At 47.7% G+C, this 20877-nt stretch overlaps 1 protein-coding gene and 1 long non-coding RNA gene across 6 annotated transcripts in view; one reads left to right on the top strand and one right to left on the bottom strand.

The window, feature by feature from the left end:
* Window positions 1-9189, top strand: part of LYN (LYN proto-oncogene, Src family tyrosine kinase) — a 112288-nt gene extending 103099 nt beyond the window's left edge. For all 5 annotated transcript variants that reach the window (XM_060035390.1, XM_060035391.1, XM_060035394.1 and 2 more), the window contains one exon: window positions 7603-9189. In XM_060035390.1, the coding sequence (XP_059891373.1) occupies window positions 7603-7805 (203 nt within the window). In that variant the 3' untranslated portion in view covers window positions 7806-9189. The remainder of the gene's footprint in view (window positions 1-7602) is intronic.
* On the bottom strand, window positions 13-20432 carry LOC132440443 (uncharacterized). The gene is made up of 3 exons (XR_009522579.1): window positions 20407-20432; window positions 16251-16325; window positions 13-882 (listed from the first exon to the last, which is right to left on the bottom strand). It is a non-coding gene; the product is annotated as an uncharacterized lncRNA (long non-coding RNA).
* Between the last annotated feature and the right edge of the window lie 445 nt (window positions 20433-20877).

The following is a 20877-nucleotide window of genomic DNA, read 5'->3' on the forward strand; positions in this document are numbered from 1 at the left end:
CACAAGGGACTTTGGAGTCTCTGCCTCGTCAGGCAATAACCACCTCTGTGTGTGAGTGACAGATTCTTCAGATCTTTGACTTACTGGACGTGGGGACATCGTTCAGTATTTCCGGATTCCTAACCTCCTCAGAGCCAGATTCTCCCAGCTCTCCCTTTTTCCAGGATCCATGCTGGAATGTGCAAGAAGAGGGATTTTTCCCCAAGCTGTCACATTCTTGTTAATGTTTGGCTTTTAACAAAATGAATGGATACGGCCAATTTTAAATTAAATCTTTAATGTTTAAGTCATGCCCTCGTTCAAAAAATATCTGAGGGAGCCCAGGCACTCACGAGGTGCCCGGATGGAGCAGTCCCAGCTTTTGCCCTTGAGAGCTAATACCTGAGGAGGGAGAGACTGATAACAATCACTAATAATAATCACTGGTAATAGGGCCAGTGCGCAGGATGGGAGGGGCGCCATGGAGGGGGCACGGTGGTGTAGGGATCGGGGGGTGGGGCAGGGCTGCAGGTTCTAAACAGTGATCCCGGCAGCAGCAGGGAACTCGGGGACTTGACAGGAGGGCCTGGGTGGCCCACGGGGTCCCGATCAGGGGCTGGAGGCGCGGAGCTGGGCGGGAGCGGACGCGAGCCTCAGGGGCCACGCAGGGGCTTCGGGAGCTTTGAGACAGAGCAGTCGCACGGCCTTTGCGCTCCTCGTCGCCCTCACTGCCCTTCGGGGTTGAGCCGTAGAGAAGCTGGGGCCCGGGGGGCCAGCCGGAGGGGAAGGCCTTCAGTGGTGCCTGTGCAGTGGGCTGACTGTACCGTGAAGCCCCTCTGGTGCCCGCATTTCATATTCTGACGGCCGCTCTGTTCTAGACACTGAAGTTCATGAACAGCACCCCTGCAAAATGGGGACAGTATTTCCTGATCAGCCCGGATATCTGACATTATATATCTATAACCTATAACCTATAGAGAAAGATTTTATTTATATATATGACATCTGATCAGGTGAACATACAGCCTCACACGTGTTGTGTGGTATGTGCCACATGCTCCACAGTGATGCCAGACGAGGCCCTGAGGCTCTGAGACGGGGACTCTTGCCCAGAACTGCATCACGAGCTCCTGGCAGAGCCGCTGCGGAATCCCGGCCTTCTCAGCCTGACCTGCTGTGCTCAATGCCCACGATTAGAAAATGCTCGGGGTGAAAAACCATAAAAATTATAAAATAACCAGGAGAAAAGCAGTGAGGATCGCACACACACACACACACAAACCTGATAGGACCAACCAGAGAGCATCCGTTGGTCTATTCTGCAGTCTCTTGTCCTCTGATAGGACCAGGGATGTGTCATCCTTTCGGGAGTTCTGGGTTGATGAGGTTTCCCAGTCACAAGCGTTGTATGCTATGAGAGCCTCTAGCATTAGGACATGTGAACAGAGCGGACAGTCCTACTTACTTAATTATCAGAGGACTCGATCCATAGAGAGCATGGACACTGGTGAACATAGACAGTACATGCCAGTCCCATCACTGTTATAAAACTGCTTCCGACAGGCCCACTGACAATTAAGTTATCGGAGAATACTTTCTTTACCCGGAAAAGCGCTGGACATGTCTCTTTTTTGTGTGGTTTAGAAGCTATAGGCCTAGCTTTGCAAAATAAAAAGGCACTAAGAGAAAGAAAAGGGGAATAAAAACAGAAGAGAAATAAGAAAGTCTCCTATAAAATGAACAGAGGAAAAAAAAAGACTAAAAGGTGTAATATATCAAAATGTTACTATCCTTGAGCAATGAAATAACAGGTTACATTATTTTTTTCTTGATAAATTCCTGAAGCGGCTAACTTTTTACAAGTATGTTTTTATTAAATATTTTACTTCTTGTCTAAAAAATATATTTAAAAAATCAGGTAGTGCAAGAGGCTTCTGATGGGAACTTGCCCCCAGGGCCTCACCCTTGTCGGCTCCTGAGACGCACTGGCTTTCGGGAATCCTGGCAATTTATCCTAACATTTGCTGTTCATCGTTCTAAATATTATACGCAGACTGTTCTTTCCTAAGTCAAGATTTTCCTCCATTTTAGTTATTATTAAATAAGAATATGGTCACACGGTTCTAAGTCCAAGAGGTACAAAGAGGTGTAAGGTGACAGGTGCGTCTGTCTGCAGCCACGCAACCCCTGCTCCCAAGGCAGCCACTGTTCTCAATTTCTGGTGCATCCGTCAGAGACATCCCAGGAATATCAAGGCGTATATAACTAGAGCTGTACCAAGTACACAGAGTGACTGGATGCCCAAACGGATAGCAGCCACAGAAAACAGACCCTGGGAGTGTGAGAATAAAATGTACAATGTTGTTAGTAAACTTATCAAAACTCTGGTCGTCAAATACGAAGTAAGCGCTAGTGGAGCACGGGAGTGTCGTTTCCCATTTGCAGTCCTACTCGCTGAACAGACGCTTTGAACTGGCACAGCTGGCGCCGCGAACTTCTGTGCACATGGGGTGTAATGCAGAAAAGGGCTTTTCCATCACCTGCTTTTTAGGAAAGGGCTTTGCACCTAGTCGTTGTATTGGGGGCAAATCTCAAAACTCCTTTGTCTTCGTTTACTGTTAGTCCATTTCAACCCTATTTTATTGTTATGCTTTTAAATGTGCAGCCCCTAGACCGAAAGCTCTTGCCGTGAAGCACTCTCCCCTCATGGGTGGGGACGCCGAATGAGTAAACAGATCATGATTGTTGCGTGCTCGACTTTGGAGATTGCCTCGTGAAAATTGGAGGCATCAAAGATAATATTCTTCTAGTTCGTACCTAGAAGATACACTCCGCTCCAAATAGGACTTCTTCTGGAGAGACTCGTGCCCTAAATATACTTAAACAGCTAAATAAGGCCAGTTACCAAATTTGTTTATGTTACGAACGCTAGTTCATCAAACGTCCTCACCTAGAATTTTAAGCAACTTCTTCCACTGACCTCAGCTTTCCGAGTGGCTGCCCTGAAGGCTGATGGCTTCTGTACTGTCTCCTCCCTAGGATCCCGTTTCCTCTATGGAAGCATTCGAGATCCTTCTTTGTCCCTGAGATTTATGGCCATGTACCTTGGTGTGACACTTCTGTCATTTTTATGTCAGCTCGGTACCTGTTTTGTTCTTTTGATTTGGAAACTTGTAGCCATAGATTTTGGGAAGTTTTCGTATATTGCTTCTTTGAAAATTCGCTCCTTGCCTCTTTCCAAATCACTCACTGGTAGGACAGTAGACCTTCTGGGGTGATCGTCAGAGCCCCCTGTCTACGCTTCTGTCCCTGTCATCCTGTCCTCTGTCCTCCTCTGAGGCTTACCTTCTCCCCCTTGCTTCGGTGAGACGTCTTGTGGAACAAGGGCCTCTGGACCACCGGGCTCACTGTCAGCATCCTCACCCGGCAGTATCTTCAGGTCTGTTCTCTGGGACTGTTTAGTTCCTTCTGAAGAGGATCTTCCAGGCCCTGCCGGTGGGAGCACCGCCTGGCCATCAGCGTTCCGGAGGCGCCCTGGGAGCGGACATCAGCGTCTTTCTTTGCTGCTGTTGTGGGTTTTCTTATTGTGGTAAAAGAAACACAGAATAACATTTACCATCGTAACCATTGTTAAGTGTGTGGTTCAGTGGCGTTAAGTACATCCACAGTGCTGTGCGACCATCACCACTGCTCATTTCCAGAACTTTTTCATCTTCCCAAACCGATACTGTGGTCCTTCGGGTCATTAGACACTAAGTCCCCATTCCGCCTCCCCCCCCCAGCCCCTGGTCACCTCTGTGCTACCTTCCGTCTCTAGGAATTGCACTGCTCTCGGCGCTCCTGTAAGTGGAATCGTACCGTATGTGTCCTTTTGTGCCGGGTTCATTTCACTCAGCTTGGCGTCCTCAGGTGCAGCCCGGCTGTGGCCCGGGCCAGGTGCGCCTCACTCTCCTTGCTCCCAGTGTCCTCCACGCCCCCTGCACTCCGTCCACTGGGCCTGGAGCTTCTCTCCTTCCATCCCTCCGGCGTTATCCTGGGCACCTGCGAGGCGGATTCCAGGTCCAGGCCTGCCTGCAGCACCGACCTCAGCCCAGGAGCGCCCCGTCCCAAGACGTGGTGACCAGACATCCACTGCTGACTTCTCTCTGGCGGGCGCTCGGGTCACGTTCCTCCTCTGGGCTCAGACCACTTCTGCCTCTGGCTGACAGGTGTCTCCCGATTACATCAGAGACGCCGTTCTTCTCTTTCGTGTTCTCTTTTGGTTTGGGAATGAATTAAAGGGAAAAAGGGAGGTGGGGCAAAAAGATCCTTCACTATCTTAAAAGCAACACTCTAGTCATATTTGTATAGCAATTTTCTAAAGAAACTAGAGGGGACCTTTGTGGTTGGGGGTTTGTTTTGCTTCGCTCTTATAAAGAGAAAGGAGGTTTGAAAAAGACGAAGCTTTCGGAAGCATCGTGTCTTTTCTGGCTGCTTCTTGCCAGGTATATCTATAGCATCTTAAGCTATATGTGAACCAGAATCAGGAAACTCGTCGTGCTGCAAATGCTTCGTCACAAGCAGCGCTCAGAAAAAAATAATTTGCCACTGGGTGGGAGCCTGCGGTCCCGGGCCGGCTCTACTTCCTTGGCTCACACATACAGATTCGCTCTGTCGTTAAAGATCATCCTGGTTCCTGGAGTGCCCGGGCTTCTGTCTCCTGTAGCCAACCCCCGTCCCTTTTCTCATCTCTGCTCTACTGCGTTCTTCTCCCTCCCTTGCTCCCTCACCACCGTTTAGTCTCTGCCAATTCCTACCGACTCCAGATGTCACCTCCTGCCCACCCCCCAGCTCCGCCTCCTGAGCTGGCTTCCCCACCGGGCTGTGTGCCATTTGAGGACAGGACTCTGTCTTAGTCATCTTTGTACCTCTCAGAGCTTAGTGCCAGCTCATGACCCGTAGGAAGTACTCACTACACGCTTGTCGAAAGGAGGGAGGATGGAATATGCAGTTGCTTGCCTTTAAAGATCACCAGCCAGTGGGTGTTTGCCTTCTTCAACCTAACAACAGACCGGCACCGGGTTTAATCTTAGGGTTCGGTCAAGGTCTCTCTCCTCTCTTTCTTTCTTCCATCAGACTTGTCCGTTGATAGCCGTATTTTGTTGGTAGATTTACTTGTACATAAAAAGACAGACTTCAGATTTCCTTCTTTTTATTCCTCTTATCAAGTCAGATTCCCCAGGCAGGCTGGAGCGTGCCTGGCCTTCCTCTGCATCATTGAGAGAGTTCTTCGGAGTTAGGAGAACATATAAGAACAAGGAAGAAAAAAATCTGCAGTGCAGCAGCGTGGGCCCTAGAAAGGTTTATTTATCTTCTGTGGGCACGTTCTGACCTTTTATGCAACTGGGGCTTCTCCAGGAAGGAGGTGAAAGAGGTATTCCTACCCAGCCTTGCAGGTCCAGCGGCTGTTTCCTTTATCCTGGATATTAATCCAGGAGGATATTAATCCTCCTGCCAGGACCCCAGAACTTTCCCCAACGCCCATGTAGAAGTAAACACGGATATTTCTTCAGAAATTTATCCAAGTGAGCTTGGCTAGTTACAGAAGCCAGAGCAATGCTGAAGCCACATAATTTATGGAGACCAGGAGCCCAATTAAAGAAAGCGATGCAAATCAGCCCCTTGGCTTCAAGCAATGAGAAGCAAATGAAGTGTTCCAGTTAGAACATTCCCGTTACACAAATATTTGAAGATGATGTTGCAGAAGTAGACTTGAGCAAAATTAATTCACCATGTAAACAACTTTCAAGAGATCTTAACAGTTATAAGGTTGGCTTGGATCTTCCCATTTCACAAACAAGGGCTCTTCCAAGACAGAAATAGTCGTGTCTTTTTTCAGGGCTTTAAATCCAGGCAGGGCCCTTCAGTCACTGTGTCCTTAGAAGAAGAAAGGTTAGTTAAGGGCAAAGGAGTTCAGAGGTCACTGATTATGACCCACAGTAAGAAATAGACAGAAACCCGTTCCATATATAAAACAAAAGTTTCACAAGACCACACTGACCTTTGCCATGTACAGCGCACTCTGATCTTTTCTAGTTTACTCTATTATATTGGTAATTTATATTTTTAAATACTGGTAGCTCCCCCAAAATCAATTTATTGATCCCAAATGGGTGGTGACGCACAATTTGAAAAACACGGATTCGAGAATAAATTCAAAAGAAGGTTCTGTTTCCAGTCAAGTCAAAGATGTTTCCCCTAAACTGTCTAGTTACCTTTTAGGATCTTTCCAGTGACCACTAGTGGTAAAATCTATGGCTATGGAAAGGAGATAACTATGGAAAGGGAATGGTTGGGGTGAATGGAGCTCCCCGTGTGCCAGATATTATATGCATTCTACGCGTGAAAATATGCCACATGAGGAACAGCTCCTCACTAGAGGAGCCCATGTCCCTACAGAATAAGGTAGCCACAAAATAGGCCAAACACCCAGCTGTGGATAAGTCCTGCTAGAACTGCCAAAGGAGCATGTCTCGATATCCCACTTTAGCACTGGAGGAAAATGTTATTAAAATGACCTTTTCTTCCTTAAAGCCATTCTCAGTATCAAAGATGGACAGTTCAGCATCTGAACTGCCCTGAGACATGTGACCACAGTAGACGCCATCCTCCGTGGTCAGCTCTCTCGCAGAGCCCCGTAGGAAGAGCGGGCAGCCTGCTTCCCCCGCCGGCTGTTGAGATGTGCTCTTCCCCACAGCCTGGCGGACTCTGCCTCTTACTGTACGGAAGGCCGGGACCATCTGAGGAGTGGGGATTAAGCACTTGGTCCGGCTGACTTAAGGATCCTGACTTCTTCAAGTACACTCACGATGACAAGCTAATTCTGAAAAGTATTGGTAGGAGATACTGTACGGGAAAATGATCTTTTTGGTATTACAGGTAGAAGCTGGAAAAAAATACTACAGAAGAAAGTGAGATTAAGTGTTAGGATTGGGCTGTTCATTCACAAGGTCTGTCAAGTCCAGTGTCCTTTGTCATTAGAACTCACTTTGTCTTCCGTTTACCACGGTTGCCTGTTTTCACTTTGGCAACTGAATGGTGCCTTGACCGCCTTCGTACTAACATTTATTTCATCGCTTACAGAAATTTCCTTAGCCTCTGTACCAGTTTTCAGAGCTGCCAGCACACAATGCCACAAACTGAGTGGCTCAAATGACAGAAATTTATTTTCTCCTGGTTCTGGAGGCCGCAAGTCCAAGATCAAGGTGTCGGCAGGCTTGCTTTCTCTCGAGGCTTGTCCTTGGCTTGAGACGGCCGTCTTCTCCACGTGTCTCCCCCGACCTTTCCTAATCTCCTCTTCTTACAAGGACACCAGTCAGAGGCAGTTAGGGACCACCCTAAAGGGTTCATTTTGACTTGATCACCCCTTTAAAGGCCTTAGCTCTAAATGCAGTCACATTCTGAGGTCCTGGGGGCTAGGAGTGCAACCTAGGGGTTTGCAGGGGAGGGCATGGTGGGAACACAGCTCAGCCCGCGGCAGCCTCCGAAGCTTTGCTTCAACCACAGAGGCAGGAGGTGGGGACCACTGCAGCGCGCGAGCCTGGGTCAGGCTTCTAAATGGTACCTGTGGTTTCTCGGCCTCAGGGAGAACGAACGCCGACGTGATGACCGCCCTGTCACAGGGCTACCGGATGCCCCGCATGGAGAACTGCCCGGACGAGCTCTACGACATCATGAAAATGTGCTGGAAAGAAAAGGCCGAGGAGAGGCCCACGTTCGACTACCTGCAGAGCGTCCTGGACGACTTCTACACGGCCACGGAGGGCCAGTACCAGCAGCAGCCTTAGGGCGCAGGGGACTCGGGCCACTCACGGGACGGCTGCCTCCTTAGGAAGGAAAACGTAACAATCCCTGCTCACTAGTTATTTCCTGGGCTGGGGTCACCGGCCACCCCTGCTTCCCACACACAAGGCTAACACTCAGGAAGAACACCCCCCATGGGAAAGGATTCTGCTCGCAAGGGCCACTGCCCACCAGTGCGTGGCCTGGCCTGCTCCCCGTGGGCAGTCCGGCCTCGCTAGACCAACCTCTGGACACGGGCTTCTGAGAAGACAACACCTGTCCCACCAAAAGTGCACCCATGTCGGCCTCATGTTTACAAGGGGGTGTGTGACTCAGAGGTTCAGAGGCCATTTCAGTAAATCCCAGACAGGAGCACAGCTAAACTCATTTATGAAAGTAAAATAACATATGCCTTTCATGACGCTTCTTTGTATTTTCTCTAGGCTTTAGCTTCTCTGTTTAAAAAAAACAAATTTACTAATCCAACCTGTTAGATTTTGCAGGTGAAGTCAGAAGCTTCAGTGTCGTTCCCAGATTTCAGTGATCTCCCACCCCCTGCAATCTGAAACTGTTCAGTGTTTCCTTCGGTGGAGGCCGCTTAGAACCCCAGCTGGGAAAAGGGGGTCTCTTTCCTTGAAAGTGTCACCTGCAAACAGACAGGGCAGCCGTGTTAAGCGACATGGACCGCCCCCCGCAGCAGCCGGGGTTTGCCCAGACCACCCTGGAAAGGCGCCTTAGAAACTGCTCTGCCAGAAGAAGGAATACTTTTTAACGGTCCAGCTTTTCAAATCCACAATTTCCTGTATCCAGACTTTTTTGGACAATGTAGTTTGGAAGAACAATAAGATTCTGATCTCTGCAGAAACTTCTAGGGCCTTACAAAACATCAGAATTTTCTTTATTGCTTCAAGTGATTTTGAATATTGTTTTAATGATCAAGTATTCATTTTAGTCAAACTCTAGAAAGTAACAATGCCATATTTGGGGGCTATTTCTGTGATTCAGCAATCTTTTCTAAATTGTGTAAGGTCTGTGTGAGACTATTTATATGAAGATATGATGGAAAATAAATGAGTCAGGAGGCTCCACTGAGCCACTGGAGCAAGAGAGACGAGAGGTTTTGTTTATTCAGTTTTTCTACTGTAAAAGCTTTGAATGGAAAATGCTATATCACATCACATTTCACTTATGCTGTTGTGTATATACCTAACATTTCAATTTTTAATTTTATTTTAATACACCTGGCCCAGTAACGCGAAGCTTTTCACTGGTGTTTAACATTTCCTACTGTCATCAATATAAAAATGAGTACCAGGTGGTGGGGGTGGGATGAGAGGTGATTCCATTAGATACATCCTTTAAAAAATTGTATACAAGTTCTACCTCCATCTTTTGAGTGTTTTCAGATTGGAGAACGGAGGAGTTGCTGGGCTGGACAGCTGATTATCCCTTTATGGGGGCCCAACAGGATTTGTTTTCAAACAGGCTTAGCAAGCACCATTACAATTTCACTTTGTTTGTGTTGCCTAGATGTTGGGTGCCTGGGGAAAGGGATGGAATATTTTGCTTTCCCTAAATTTTAACTTCTTTTCCCGTGTGATCTTTTTTTAAAAAAAAAACAAAAACAAAAACAAAACGGTCCTTTCTAAAACAGTCTAAAATTCTCAATTCACAAGAGCCATCTCCACACAGGTGAACTATTATCATCTAATGCCTGCATAGCTGGTCACCTGATTCGCCACGGCGCATCTTCTACAAACACCCACCTGTTCACGCTTTAGTTCAGAATCACACACGTGACCCAGCGTGGAGAGAAAGTGTAAGGAATCCCTAAAGCAAAAAGAAGTCTCTAAGAAATTACTAAATTCATCTTCACCGTGTTTTTCTCCTCACAATTCTGCTTCCTTTGGCCATTTTACTTTCCACTGTCCCCCTCGGTCAAGTCTGTGCTCCTTTGCTTCCAGCATCTCCTCCGTCGCCTCGTGCCTCCTGGCTTACTCTCGGCCTGTGCCCATACACAGGGTGCTCGGTGGACAGCACGCACCGTTAGGGTTCCTGGCAGGCAGAATCAGGGGCTGGGTAGGTGTTTGTTTAATCTCGGTGTGCAGAGGCGTGCAGGCTGGCTTACATCTTCACGTCCCAGGTCACTGAGAACTTGAAAACCGGAATCCTCCCCCCCCCACCCCTAGACACTGACTCTGTTGTTCTGCCCTGGGGGAGTGGGCAGGGGATGTGTCAGTGTACTTGAAAAGCTTCCCAGTGAATTTAAGGTTAGTATAATGCATGCCCAGGCTTGAGAGCCACCCCCCAGCTTTGACCCATATTGCAAAGTGATCTGCTCAAAAGAACCTTCTCTTTCCCCAGATAGTTCGGTTTCCCTGAGGACGATGTAGTCAAAAAGGAGGAAGAAGGAGGAGGAAACATGCCTTTTTCCTTCCTTAGGTACGGGAAGCTCACAGAACCTAAAGTAAAGCTCAGAGGCCTGACGACACGTGTCCCAAGGAGGAGGGGACACTTGGTACTTCTGTAGCCCCTCCAAGAAGGCCTCCCGAGGTGCTGTCAGAATCCCACTGGGAAAGCATGTCCAGGCCTTCTTTTAGGGGACACGCTACATACACCACAGATGCCTTGACTCCTGTCCCAAGAGTGTAGAAGGGGGTCAGTTAAAGGAGGAGCCGTATTTACTTGCTTACACAGTGGGATAGATCAAGGGCACTGAAACACAAGTATAAGCTCATTTCTCATTTTGCCTGTGGTGAAGGCTTTCCCTTTGCTCAAACAAACTACATCCTGGGCAGTAGCTGCTGAAAGGTACTCAGTAGCAAAACACCAGCATCTGACAGGCTTCACTGAATTAAAACAATTGCTCAGCCCCCCACCCTTATGATTTTAACTGCCACATTCCACATCCAAGCTTCCTGCGTTCTCTGCCCAGAGCATCTCTCAGATGAGCTCACACCACCCACCTTTCCTCTCTGTATCTTCATTTCTACTTCTGCCGGTTGAATGAGACTTCAGTTCTCTATCTCTACACTTTGACTACCTGATGAACTGAGGACACCTGGCCATTCTTCCTGATGGGAATGATGACTATAAATACACAAAGATACCCATACACCCACCACTCTCTCCTTGTTCTCTTCTGTGCTTTGGCTCCTAAAAAAGTTACCTTGAACTCACACAATCACTCCTGAAGTTCTGAATGGTACTGTCACTATTGCATGGCTGAGAAATCAGAGGCATTCAGGGCCACAAAAGGAATAGATTGGCTTCTCTTCATGTTTTCTTGCAAAATAAAACAAGTGAAATACCTTTACCGTGGAATAATCCTGACTCAGTTGGATAATCTAAGTGGGCAAAGGAATTACTTTAAAAATGCCCCACTGGAGTCCACACAGATGTGAGAGGAAACTTCTTCTAAAAATTTTAATTTGGGGAGAAAAGTCACGCAATAATTTAACTCACCATTCACACTTTTTAAAAAGACAACTTAACAGAGACTACGCTTTTGAATAAGATGCTTTGATAACATTTGTGCTCCATTTCATATCATGAAACTGTTTTAAACTGATAAAATTTTATCCCAGAAAGTTCTAGTATGACAAATGTGTAGGAGGAAAGCCTTCCAATTTAATTTCCTGTGTTCTTAAGAATCTAAATTCTTTGAGTAGGAGCAAGTGCCAAAAATGTCCCAAGGCTCCCGAGATGGTCACCGAGTGATAGTGAATATTTCCCTTAAATCTGGAAATGATGGGGGCAGTCTTGGTGGCTTCCATCTCTAGGCTGTTGGAGAGATTTGTCAGATATCATCTGGATTGGCCAATGTGCAATGTCAATACAGAACTTCTAGAACCAAAGGTGGCTCTATTTACGGCACCAAAAGTCACTACCGTGCCACAAAGCAAGAAAACAATCTGTGAATTTTTTTAAATTACACTTATGCTGGGGCTCAGACAAGTCCTTAAGCCCTCATCTGCTACCCTCAGGGTCAGATGTGTTTTTGATTTAAGGTTTGTTTTTTGTTTTTGTTTTTATTTAAGAGGTTAATACCATGAATATTTGGTGGCAAACCCTCAGTGAACACTAGAGAAGAAACCATTAATCAAATAAAACATTTCTGCAGGGAAAAATGCCTGAATTCACAGGAAGTGGGATGAATAGAGCCTATAAATAGCTCTGGATCAGGTTTTACCACCAAATGCGTTCTTTAAAAACGTGGTTTGGAGTATTTTGGGCTTTTGTGGCGAAGGGGACGGGCCAGAGGGCTTGGAGGGCAGGCAAGACCTTTCAAGACCTTTCAGCGTCAGTGGTGAGTCCAGTTCAAATAGATGACGTGGGGGTTGTGGTTACTCAAAACTCATCTGATGCAGCCATGTTCCAGGATGCAAAGTATTTATGCATCTGTTAGAAACAACAGAGTCATCAACATACTCTCTGATCAGACGCATATCAGGGCGGTCTGAGACTTCACAGTTCAAGTGAGGAGAGGCGTCTGGTGGTTTTAGTCACCCACAGAGCCGCCAGTGAGCTGTGGTTGCTGAAATCAAGAGTGAAGTGGCTGGCAAAGGACCACGAACAAAAAGAGATGCGCTTTCACGAAAGTCAGACCACGCAGGAGCGTTCCATTCAACTCTGAGCGCTAGATGGCGGACTCCCAAATCTAAGTGCCCTGAGAGAGTCTCTCTGATGTGGGCAGGCGGGTACATGTGACAGAACTGGGAACACAGCAGACACGGAAGCCTTCAGACTGTCGGTGGGAGCCAGAGCCCAGATGTTTGGATGGGAGAGAGAAATCATTTTCAAACAATTGCCCTGTTAAAGGATTATCTTTTGAATCCTTCTTTGTAAGACATTTTTTTCCCAAAGTGAATCATCACTCCTAATCTCTTTTTTGTCCATGTACTTAGTTTTAAAGAAGGTTTTCCATGGGTTAATAGTAGTCATTCAATACAGTGCTTTGTTGAACACAGTCCTGAACACAGTCTCAGATGGCTGGCTTTAAGGGGACAAGTGCAGTGATGACAGTGCAAGTGCAAGAAAACTATTATAAAGAAAAAAGTAGGTACAGAAGGTGAAGAAGATCCTTCTGAGGAGAGACCGCAGGGCTGGTTACAAGAACAGGCACGGAGATAAAGCAAAAAGCCTTCCTAAAGAAGGGACACTCGGGACTGGCTCTGAAGAGGGACCGAGCGCCAGTAGCGGAAGAAGAGGCCGCAGGGAGTTTCAGAGAAAGGCTGCAGCGAAGGGGGAGGTGGGGCCGGGACGGCGGGGGCTTCAAGGACACAGCCCCCCAGACGGGCGGAGCTTGGGCACGAGTCTCAAGCTTGAGAGTGTCTCCGAATCGCCTCCTTATCACAAATCCCTGCCTTCTCATCCCCGCTGAGCTTCTGGTTCTGGGCTGGAGGTCTGGGGAGGGGCCCAAGAACGGCAGCTGATACGCCTGGCCCTGGGCCACCTTCGCTCTGCAGGCGGTGGGGGGGGGGGGGGTGGCGCAGTCCACGGGGATGAGGCCCCAGGAGGAGAGAAGGCGGAGGCCCAGGTAAGCCATGCTGGCAGCACTATGCATTTGACAGCCTGGGGGCGGTGCCCTCCTGGCCCAGCTCTGCTCACTGAGCTCAGCTCCCAAATAGGTGTAAGGTCAGAACTCACTTCCTGCGGTTGCTACAAGAAGTGAGTGCAGTAACATCTCATGAGTCAGGCAAACAGTGACGTCAGTGTGTTCGTGAAATAAAGACGTGATGAAGTCCAGTCGGCCAGCACTGTGAGGGGTGGATGGACAGGAAAGCCCACGAGGAAGCTGTTACGGCGGGAAAGTGGAGAAAGGCTAAGCTCCCAGACTCCCCAGGGCTGCTCTGGGGGCACTGTGGACGCAGACCACCCCCCTGACCCTTGCCCGGCACCCAGAGATCGGGTTTCTCTAGATTGGGTGGGTTTTTTCTAATTTTTAGCAACCTCTCCCATCTGTGATATTGATTTAAATATTCAAATTATAACCCTGAGAAACTAAACTAGGGAATTAGATTTGGGGGTTGGCAACAGTTATGGGTTGACTTGTGTCATCCCAGAATGGTATGTTGAAGTCGCAACCTCCAGGACCTCGGAATGGGACCTCGTTTGGAAACAGGGTCATTACAGACGTAATCAGTTAAGCTTAGATGGTGTCCCGGGTAGGCCCCTAATACCAGACCATCGTGGGAGGAAACAGAGCACACACAGAGGGAGGACCACGTGAAGACACCCGGGAACACGGCATCTGCAAGCCAAGGAGAGGCTGCTCAGAGCTTTCCTCATGGCCTCAGGAGGTCCCCCTGGTACCCTGGGAGGAGACAGCATCACCCAGAGCTGCCTGCGCTGGTCACCTGCTGACACCGGAAGCTGTGCCCTGGTCACCTCTGGGGACACTCCTGCCCCGGCCCGGAATCTTCTGGGGCCTCTATCAAAGCCAGTGGTTAGTTTGCCAGGGCTGCTGTAACAAGCACCACACACGGGCAGCTTAAACGACAATCATTCACCTCTCAGAGTTCTGGAGGCTGGGAGTCCAAGATCAAGGTGTCGGCAGGGTGGGCTCCTCCTGAGGCCTCTCTCCTGGGCTGGCAGATGGCCGCCTTCTCCCTGTGTCCTCACTTCGGCTTCCCTCCGTGCACATCTGTGTCCTAATCACCTCTCCTTATAAGGACAACAGTCACATCAGATGAGGACCTACCCTCACAGACTCATTTTAACTTCGCTACCTCTGTAAAGACCCCATCTGCAAACACACTGAGTTACTGAGGGTTAGGACTTCACCATATGAAATTTCGGGGGACACAAACCAGCCGTAACACTCAGTCTTGGGAAACAGAGAACACGAGCTAGAAAGGTGGACAGATGACCCCCAGCTGCACCCAGTGCGGAGGCAGGTTATGAGCCCAGGCTTCCCTGCGACACGTCAGAGCTGGCTCAGCACGCGGGCCCTTCTCGCAGGTGCCAAGGGGCCGAGGACCCCGCACAGCCTGGCCTGGCGGCTGGCACCACCCATCCAACCTAACCCAGGACGCCCACGCCTCTCAGAGCCTTGGCTCCCCCAGTCCTACCCTGCCGTGAGCACGGGGCCACGGAGGCAAGCACGTCCCAGTCCGCAGTGGACTGTGTGCTGGGGTCGGCAGGAAAGGCTGTCACCAGAATCACTGCACAGACAGACCACGCTGTGAGCCAAGTGTACCAAGACGCGGGGTGTGGGGCTTGGCAGGAGAGGGCAGGAGAGGGCGGGAGAGGGCGGGGGAGGGCGGGAGAGGGCAGGAGAGGAACAGCCCAGGTGAGGGAGTGCCCGTTGAGCCCACCCAGGGCCCAACAGCCCCAGAGGGAGGAGCAAACTGGACAGAGTGGGCCCTGCAGCCAAGGTGATAACCTCGGGGCATCTTTGCTTCTCGTGCTGGGAAAACGCAAGGAGCACGTGGGTTTCTGTCCACGGTCACATGCACACGCGCACACACAGGTAGTAGTTATCGTGGGAAGCCGTCATCTTCCACTGCATCTTTACTCCAAGGGACATGTTAAGTATGCCAAGCTGTTTTTTCTTTTTTGAAACATGGCTATTTTGGGAGACAGAACACTTTCCTATTATTTTTTGCCACAGTCCTCAGAAACTGTAGTATTTTGTTGTTGATGTCATCATTTAAAATGAGTTCCTTTTCCTAAAGAAGCCAGAACTCGTGGATGGGAAATAGGATGAATTAATCTCCACTATGGGAAACGTATACCAATAAAATACCAGGTATTCATTCACGTATTCAATCAATGGCTAGTTATCAATTACCTGCCCTGTGCCGGGCACCATGCTGGGTGCTGGACTCGTTGGAATGTACTTCATTTTGAGGACGCCCGGACCAGAACATCCCCCCACCCCGCTCACCAGAACATCCCCCCACCCCGCTCACCAGAAAGAATATCCCCCCACCCCGCTCACCAGAAAGAACATCCCCCCACCCCGCTCACCAGAACATCCCCCCACCCCGCTCACCAGAAAGAATATCCCCCCACCCCGCTCACCAGAAAGAACATCCCCCCACCCCGCTCACCAGAACGTCCCCCCACCCCGCTCACCAGAGCGTCCCCCCACCCCGCTCACCAGAGCGTCCCCCCACCCCGCTCACCAGAACGTCCCCCCACCCCGCCCACCAGAACGTCCCCCCACCCCGCGCACCAGAACATCCCCCCACCCCGCGCACCAGAACATCCCCCCACCCCGCTCACCAGAACATCCCCCCACCCCGCTCACCAGAGCATCCCCCCACCCCGCTCACCAGAGCATCCCCCCACCCCGCCCACCAGAGCGTCCCCCCACCCCGCTCACCAGAACGTCCCCCCACCCCGCCCACCAGAACGTCCCCCCACCCCGCTCACCAGAACGTCCCCCCACCCCGCGCACCAAAACATCCCCCAACCCCGCAGTCATTTACGTTGTCACTTACCTCTCTAAAGAGCAGCTCCCCATCTGTCAACAGCTTTGAAAATGTCCCAGCCACACTCCAAAGGGCTGCTCGGGCCTGTAGTAGGAAATAAAGAAAAAGAGAGCATGAAAAACTTAAAAATCAGAAGAAAACTCTCAACTCCAAAGAATCAAATCAGGGGCTTCCCTGGTGGTGCAGTGGTTAAGAATCCGCCTGCCAATGCAGGGGACTCGGGTTCGAGCCCTGGTCCGGGAAGATCCCACATGCTGCGGAGCAACTGAGCCTGTGCTCTAGAGCCCGGGAGCCACAACTACTGAGCCTGCGTGCCACAACTACTGAAGCCCGCACGCCTAGAGCCCGTGCTCCGCAACAAGAGAAGCCACCGCAATGAGAAGCCCACGCACCGCCACGAAGAGTAGCCCCCGCTCACCACAACTAGAGAAAGCCCACGCGCAGCAACGAAGACCCAACGCAGCCAAAAATAAATAAATAAATAAATTTATATAAAAAAAAAGAATCACATCAGGATAAATATTTTTCTCCTTGTTAGTCAATAGTGTGCCAAAGAAGCCCTTTGAGGAGTGAATTCACACATATACAAATTTCTGGGACAAGAGCTGTGGATGAGAAAATAGGGTCCCCTCTCCAGGAGGACAAAACTGCAGCAGGAAGAAGTGGTAACCCCACAGGCTCCTCACGGGAGAATCAGGGGTGAGGATTCCCCGCCGGACACACGGCCCCGTCGACAACGTGCATGGGGCTTAACATCTGAACGGGAATCCCCATAATGAAACCCCCATGTTTATTACACCGTGTAATGCAAAACAACGGCTGGACGCTCTCCTTTGAGAGGAAAATAATTTTGAAACAAAGAGTGACAGAAAGAGATTTCTTTTCATTCTTTTAATGTACAACCTCCTTTCAAATGTAGGAGTCTAGCTTCTGGTGTTTTCAGGTACCTGTGTTAACTTTTTAATGAACATTTTGGATAGCAGTGTAGTGTAATTAAGCAGAGATCTTAGGGAAAAATATGAATTCTCACTGTTCTGCTCACTTATGAGAGCTCTTGAGAGGTTTAGGTGACGAGTACCACTCAGGATGAGGAGTCCCCTCCTCCCGTCCTTTCTTGAATTAAGTTGGTTGCCTAATTTCTCAGTAAAGCAGTGAGAATTCATGCTGAGAAGGGTGACACCCAGGCTCTGAATCAGACGTCATTGCTACGAAAAGCTTTATTTCTTAATAATCGGCTCATTTTTTTTAGCTTCTCAACCAATGACCCCTGCCTTATTTGCATAGTCTGGACAATATCTTCCCCTTTCTTTCCCTGGGTTAGCGTCATACAATTTGCCCAATTTTGTAAAATCTAATTATGAATCAAGGGCTTCAAAAATATTGCTGCTCTTATCGGACCTAGCTCAACTTCTAGAATTCTTAAATATGTGAATAATGTGAAAGTGCTTAAAGACCTTATAGGCTCAAGTGTACTCATTTCATCGCTATATATAATTGCAAAATATTGAAACAGATCATTTCAGTAGATAACTTATTCAGTCCCTATGTGTTAAAGGCCTGCTCTGCATCCAGAATTATGCACTGAAGATACTTGCGAGCCAATTCAACGCTAAAGGCAAGGTTAATCAAACGATGGAGGACTTTTAAAGTGATACGTACGTAATAAGATAGAAAAATATCCATGATGTATTGTTAAGTAGAAATAATCAGAATACGAAAGTATTTACAAAGAATGAGTAGAGCCGTTTTTTAAGGAGGAAATGTCAAAAAGTATGCGGGCTTCCCTGGTGGCGCAGTGGTTGAGAGTCCGCCTGCCGGTGCAGGGGACACGGGTTCGTGCCCTGGTCCGGGAGGATCCCACATGCCGCGGAGCGGCTGGGCCCGTGAGCCATGGCCGCTGGGCCTGCGCGTCCGGAGCCTGTGCTCCGCAACGGGAGAGGCCACAACAGTGAGAGGCCCGCGTACCGCAAAAAAAAGTATGCAAAATAATAAAAATGAGAAAAGAAACACTTTAAGGGAACACACGAATAACAAAGATTGAATTGGGCTTTTTCCTTTCTACTTTCATGTATCTTTCGATTTTCATTATTAACATATTACTCCAATAATGGAAAAGAGACATGCTCACAGAATAACAGAGCTAAGTCCTATTTGTAGACTGAACAGAATCTATTTAAAAGTTTAAAAGTTGCTTAAAAGAAAAAAACCACACTGATGGGGATATGTCAAAGGGACACAGAAGCCAACTGAAAGATCTCCCAAGGGCCAAAGCTGGAACAATTTCAGTAACAAAATAAATAAAGTAGTACTGGGTTATAAACCACAGGGTAAAATAAATAGTCCTGAGTCTACACTGGTATCAATAAATAATTCCGTGAATAAATGGAGGAGAAGAGACATTTTTCCCACGCAGAAGATTTCCAGACAATGAATGTAGATACTTGGCCTTCAAAGAGGTGAAGCACCACATCCCCCCCTTAAGTGCTCACTATGCAAAGTGACTTGCTTCCAAGGAAACAGTACAGAAAGGGAGGGAAAAGGTACCTTGATGGTGGGGAAACCCGCCAAGCACCCCTTCAGCCGGGTGACCAAGGTCAACATGCACAGGGATTGGTCATATCAACTGCGTGACACCAGGTGATGAAACAGCCCGGCACCTCGGTGGTCTTCCGCCACCAAATCCATAACCCGGCTCGACCACCAGAAAAGCGTCAGACACGTGCAAACCGAGGGGCATCTTAAAATATTCGCAGCCAGTAGCCTCAGAACCGTCAAGGTCATCAAGAGAAACTAGAGGAGACAGGACGGCCACGTGTCCTGCGGTCACCTGCATGGGATCTTGGTACAGAAAAAGGACATTAGGGAAAAACTGAGGAAATCGGGATAAAATCTGGACTTGAGTTAATAGTAAGTTATCAACATCAGTTCATCGGCTGTGACAAGGGTTACCAGATGTTAATACTGAGGAACTGGATGCAAGGTGTACTAGCTTTGACATGTTTCTGTAAATCTAAAACTGTTCTAAAGTTTATTAGCAACAACAACTGAAAGGTAAACAAGTTCCTTGAGTCTTGGTACCCGGAAGCCATAGTCACCAACCTGTCATTTACTCAGAGTTGCGTTATTCAAGAAGTCCAGTTTGTTACAAGTGTAGGTGCTTATTCATAAAGTTAACACTTCATTAAGAACAGAAAGTGAAGGGAGTATTTTTATCTGACTTCTGGAAAACACAAAGTAACACACATATCCCTGACAAATGGGTTTAAAGAGACGCTTGGTCAATTCTAGCCAATTCCTGCAGAAGACAGCGCCACCTAGTGTTCTGTCACATGAATGAACCAGTGGTGGTTCTGGTTACTTCTCTTTTGTCGGCTGTACGTTACCTTAAATCCGAATTCAAAACTGAAAAGATAAATGAAATGGAAGCACATTTCCCCCATCCCTCCCAGAAGTCCTTTTAATACCAAATGACTTGAGTAATCAAACTGCAATAACTTGGTTTCATTTATAACCTCAGCCTAGAATCTTTTTTTATAAGATAAAGGCCTGATTTTCAAAACTTCAGTCCACTAATAATGAGCATGAAAGAGATCATATCAGAAATACAAACTGATGAAAAAGTGTAATAATATAGCTGCTTTTAAAAGTTACAAAATAACTTAAGCTTTATAAGATAGCAGCTCTCAATTCCAAGTGTCAGTTCTAAAAACCATAAAGCTATATGTTAATATTGTGTCACCGAACCCAACACTTACATAAAGTTTCCTTGTTTAATAAGTCCATGCTTATATTAACATCAAATTGTTATTCATAAAGTTATATAAAAATGGGGTCGATTGTGGTCTAAAACGTCTCAAGGGAAAAAACCTCAAAGGGTTAATTAACATATATTGGTTTTAAACCTGAATGTTTTTTCAAAACGTGCCATAGCAAACACAGCTGAGATAACTGGCACTTTCACCTGCAAATAACCGAAGTAGCAGTTTGCCTAGAATATAAACGACCGAAGCTTATTCCCCACCCTAATTTCCTATGTGCTTCGCATGCAGAATAGATGGAAAAAACTCCACTTCACTTATCAATTTGATTGACACTCTTTGCCCTCTTCTGACCACAAAGGCATGTTAAGATAGGCCCCTGAAGTGATTATTTCTCTCTGTCATACCTTAGATTAAGAGGTATGTCCTTGGGTTAAGAAGTCATCTTCCGTAATGGAAAAGAATCTGAAAAAGAATATGTATATATGACTGAGTCACTTTGTTGTACACCTTGGAACATTGTAAACCAGCTGTACTTCAATTTAAAAAATAAAAAAGAAGTCACCTTCCAGTTAAGATTAGTTTTTGCTTTTGTTTTTCAGATTTCACTACGATTTAGTTAAGAGAGAACTTAAAGGCCCTGTTAACAATTTATCCAGGTTATAATTGATTCTAGCTTTTTCCTTTGTTTTTTCACACAGAAATTTCCCTGAGCTTTGGGGCTTAATCATTTTCCTGACACCAAGCCACTGACTGTCCACCTTAAAGGATGGTACCTGAGGTGTGATGCGACAGCTGGTAATTTACCCCATCGTAATAGCTGATGTCTTTCCCCCTGGGAATATTATAACTAACCAGCTACCAAACAAACAAACAAA

This window comes from Delphinus delphis, chromosome 17, assembly GCF_949987515.2.
Source record: "Delphinus delphis chromosome 17, mDelDel1.2, whole genome shotgun sequence".
NCBI classification, from domain to species: domain Eukaryota; kingdom Metazoa; phylum Chordata; class Mammalia; order Artiodactyla; family Delphinidae; genus Delphinus; species Delphinus delphis.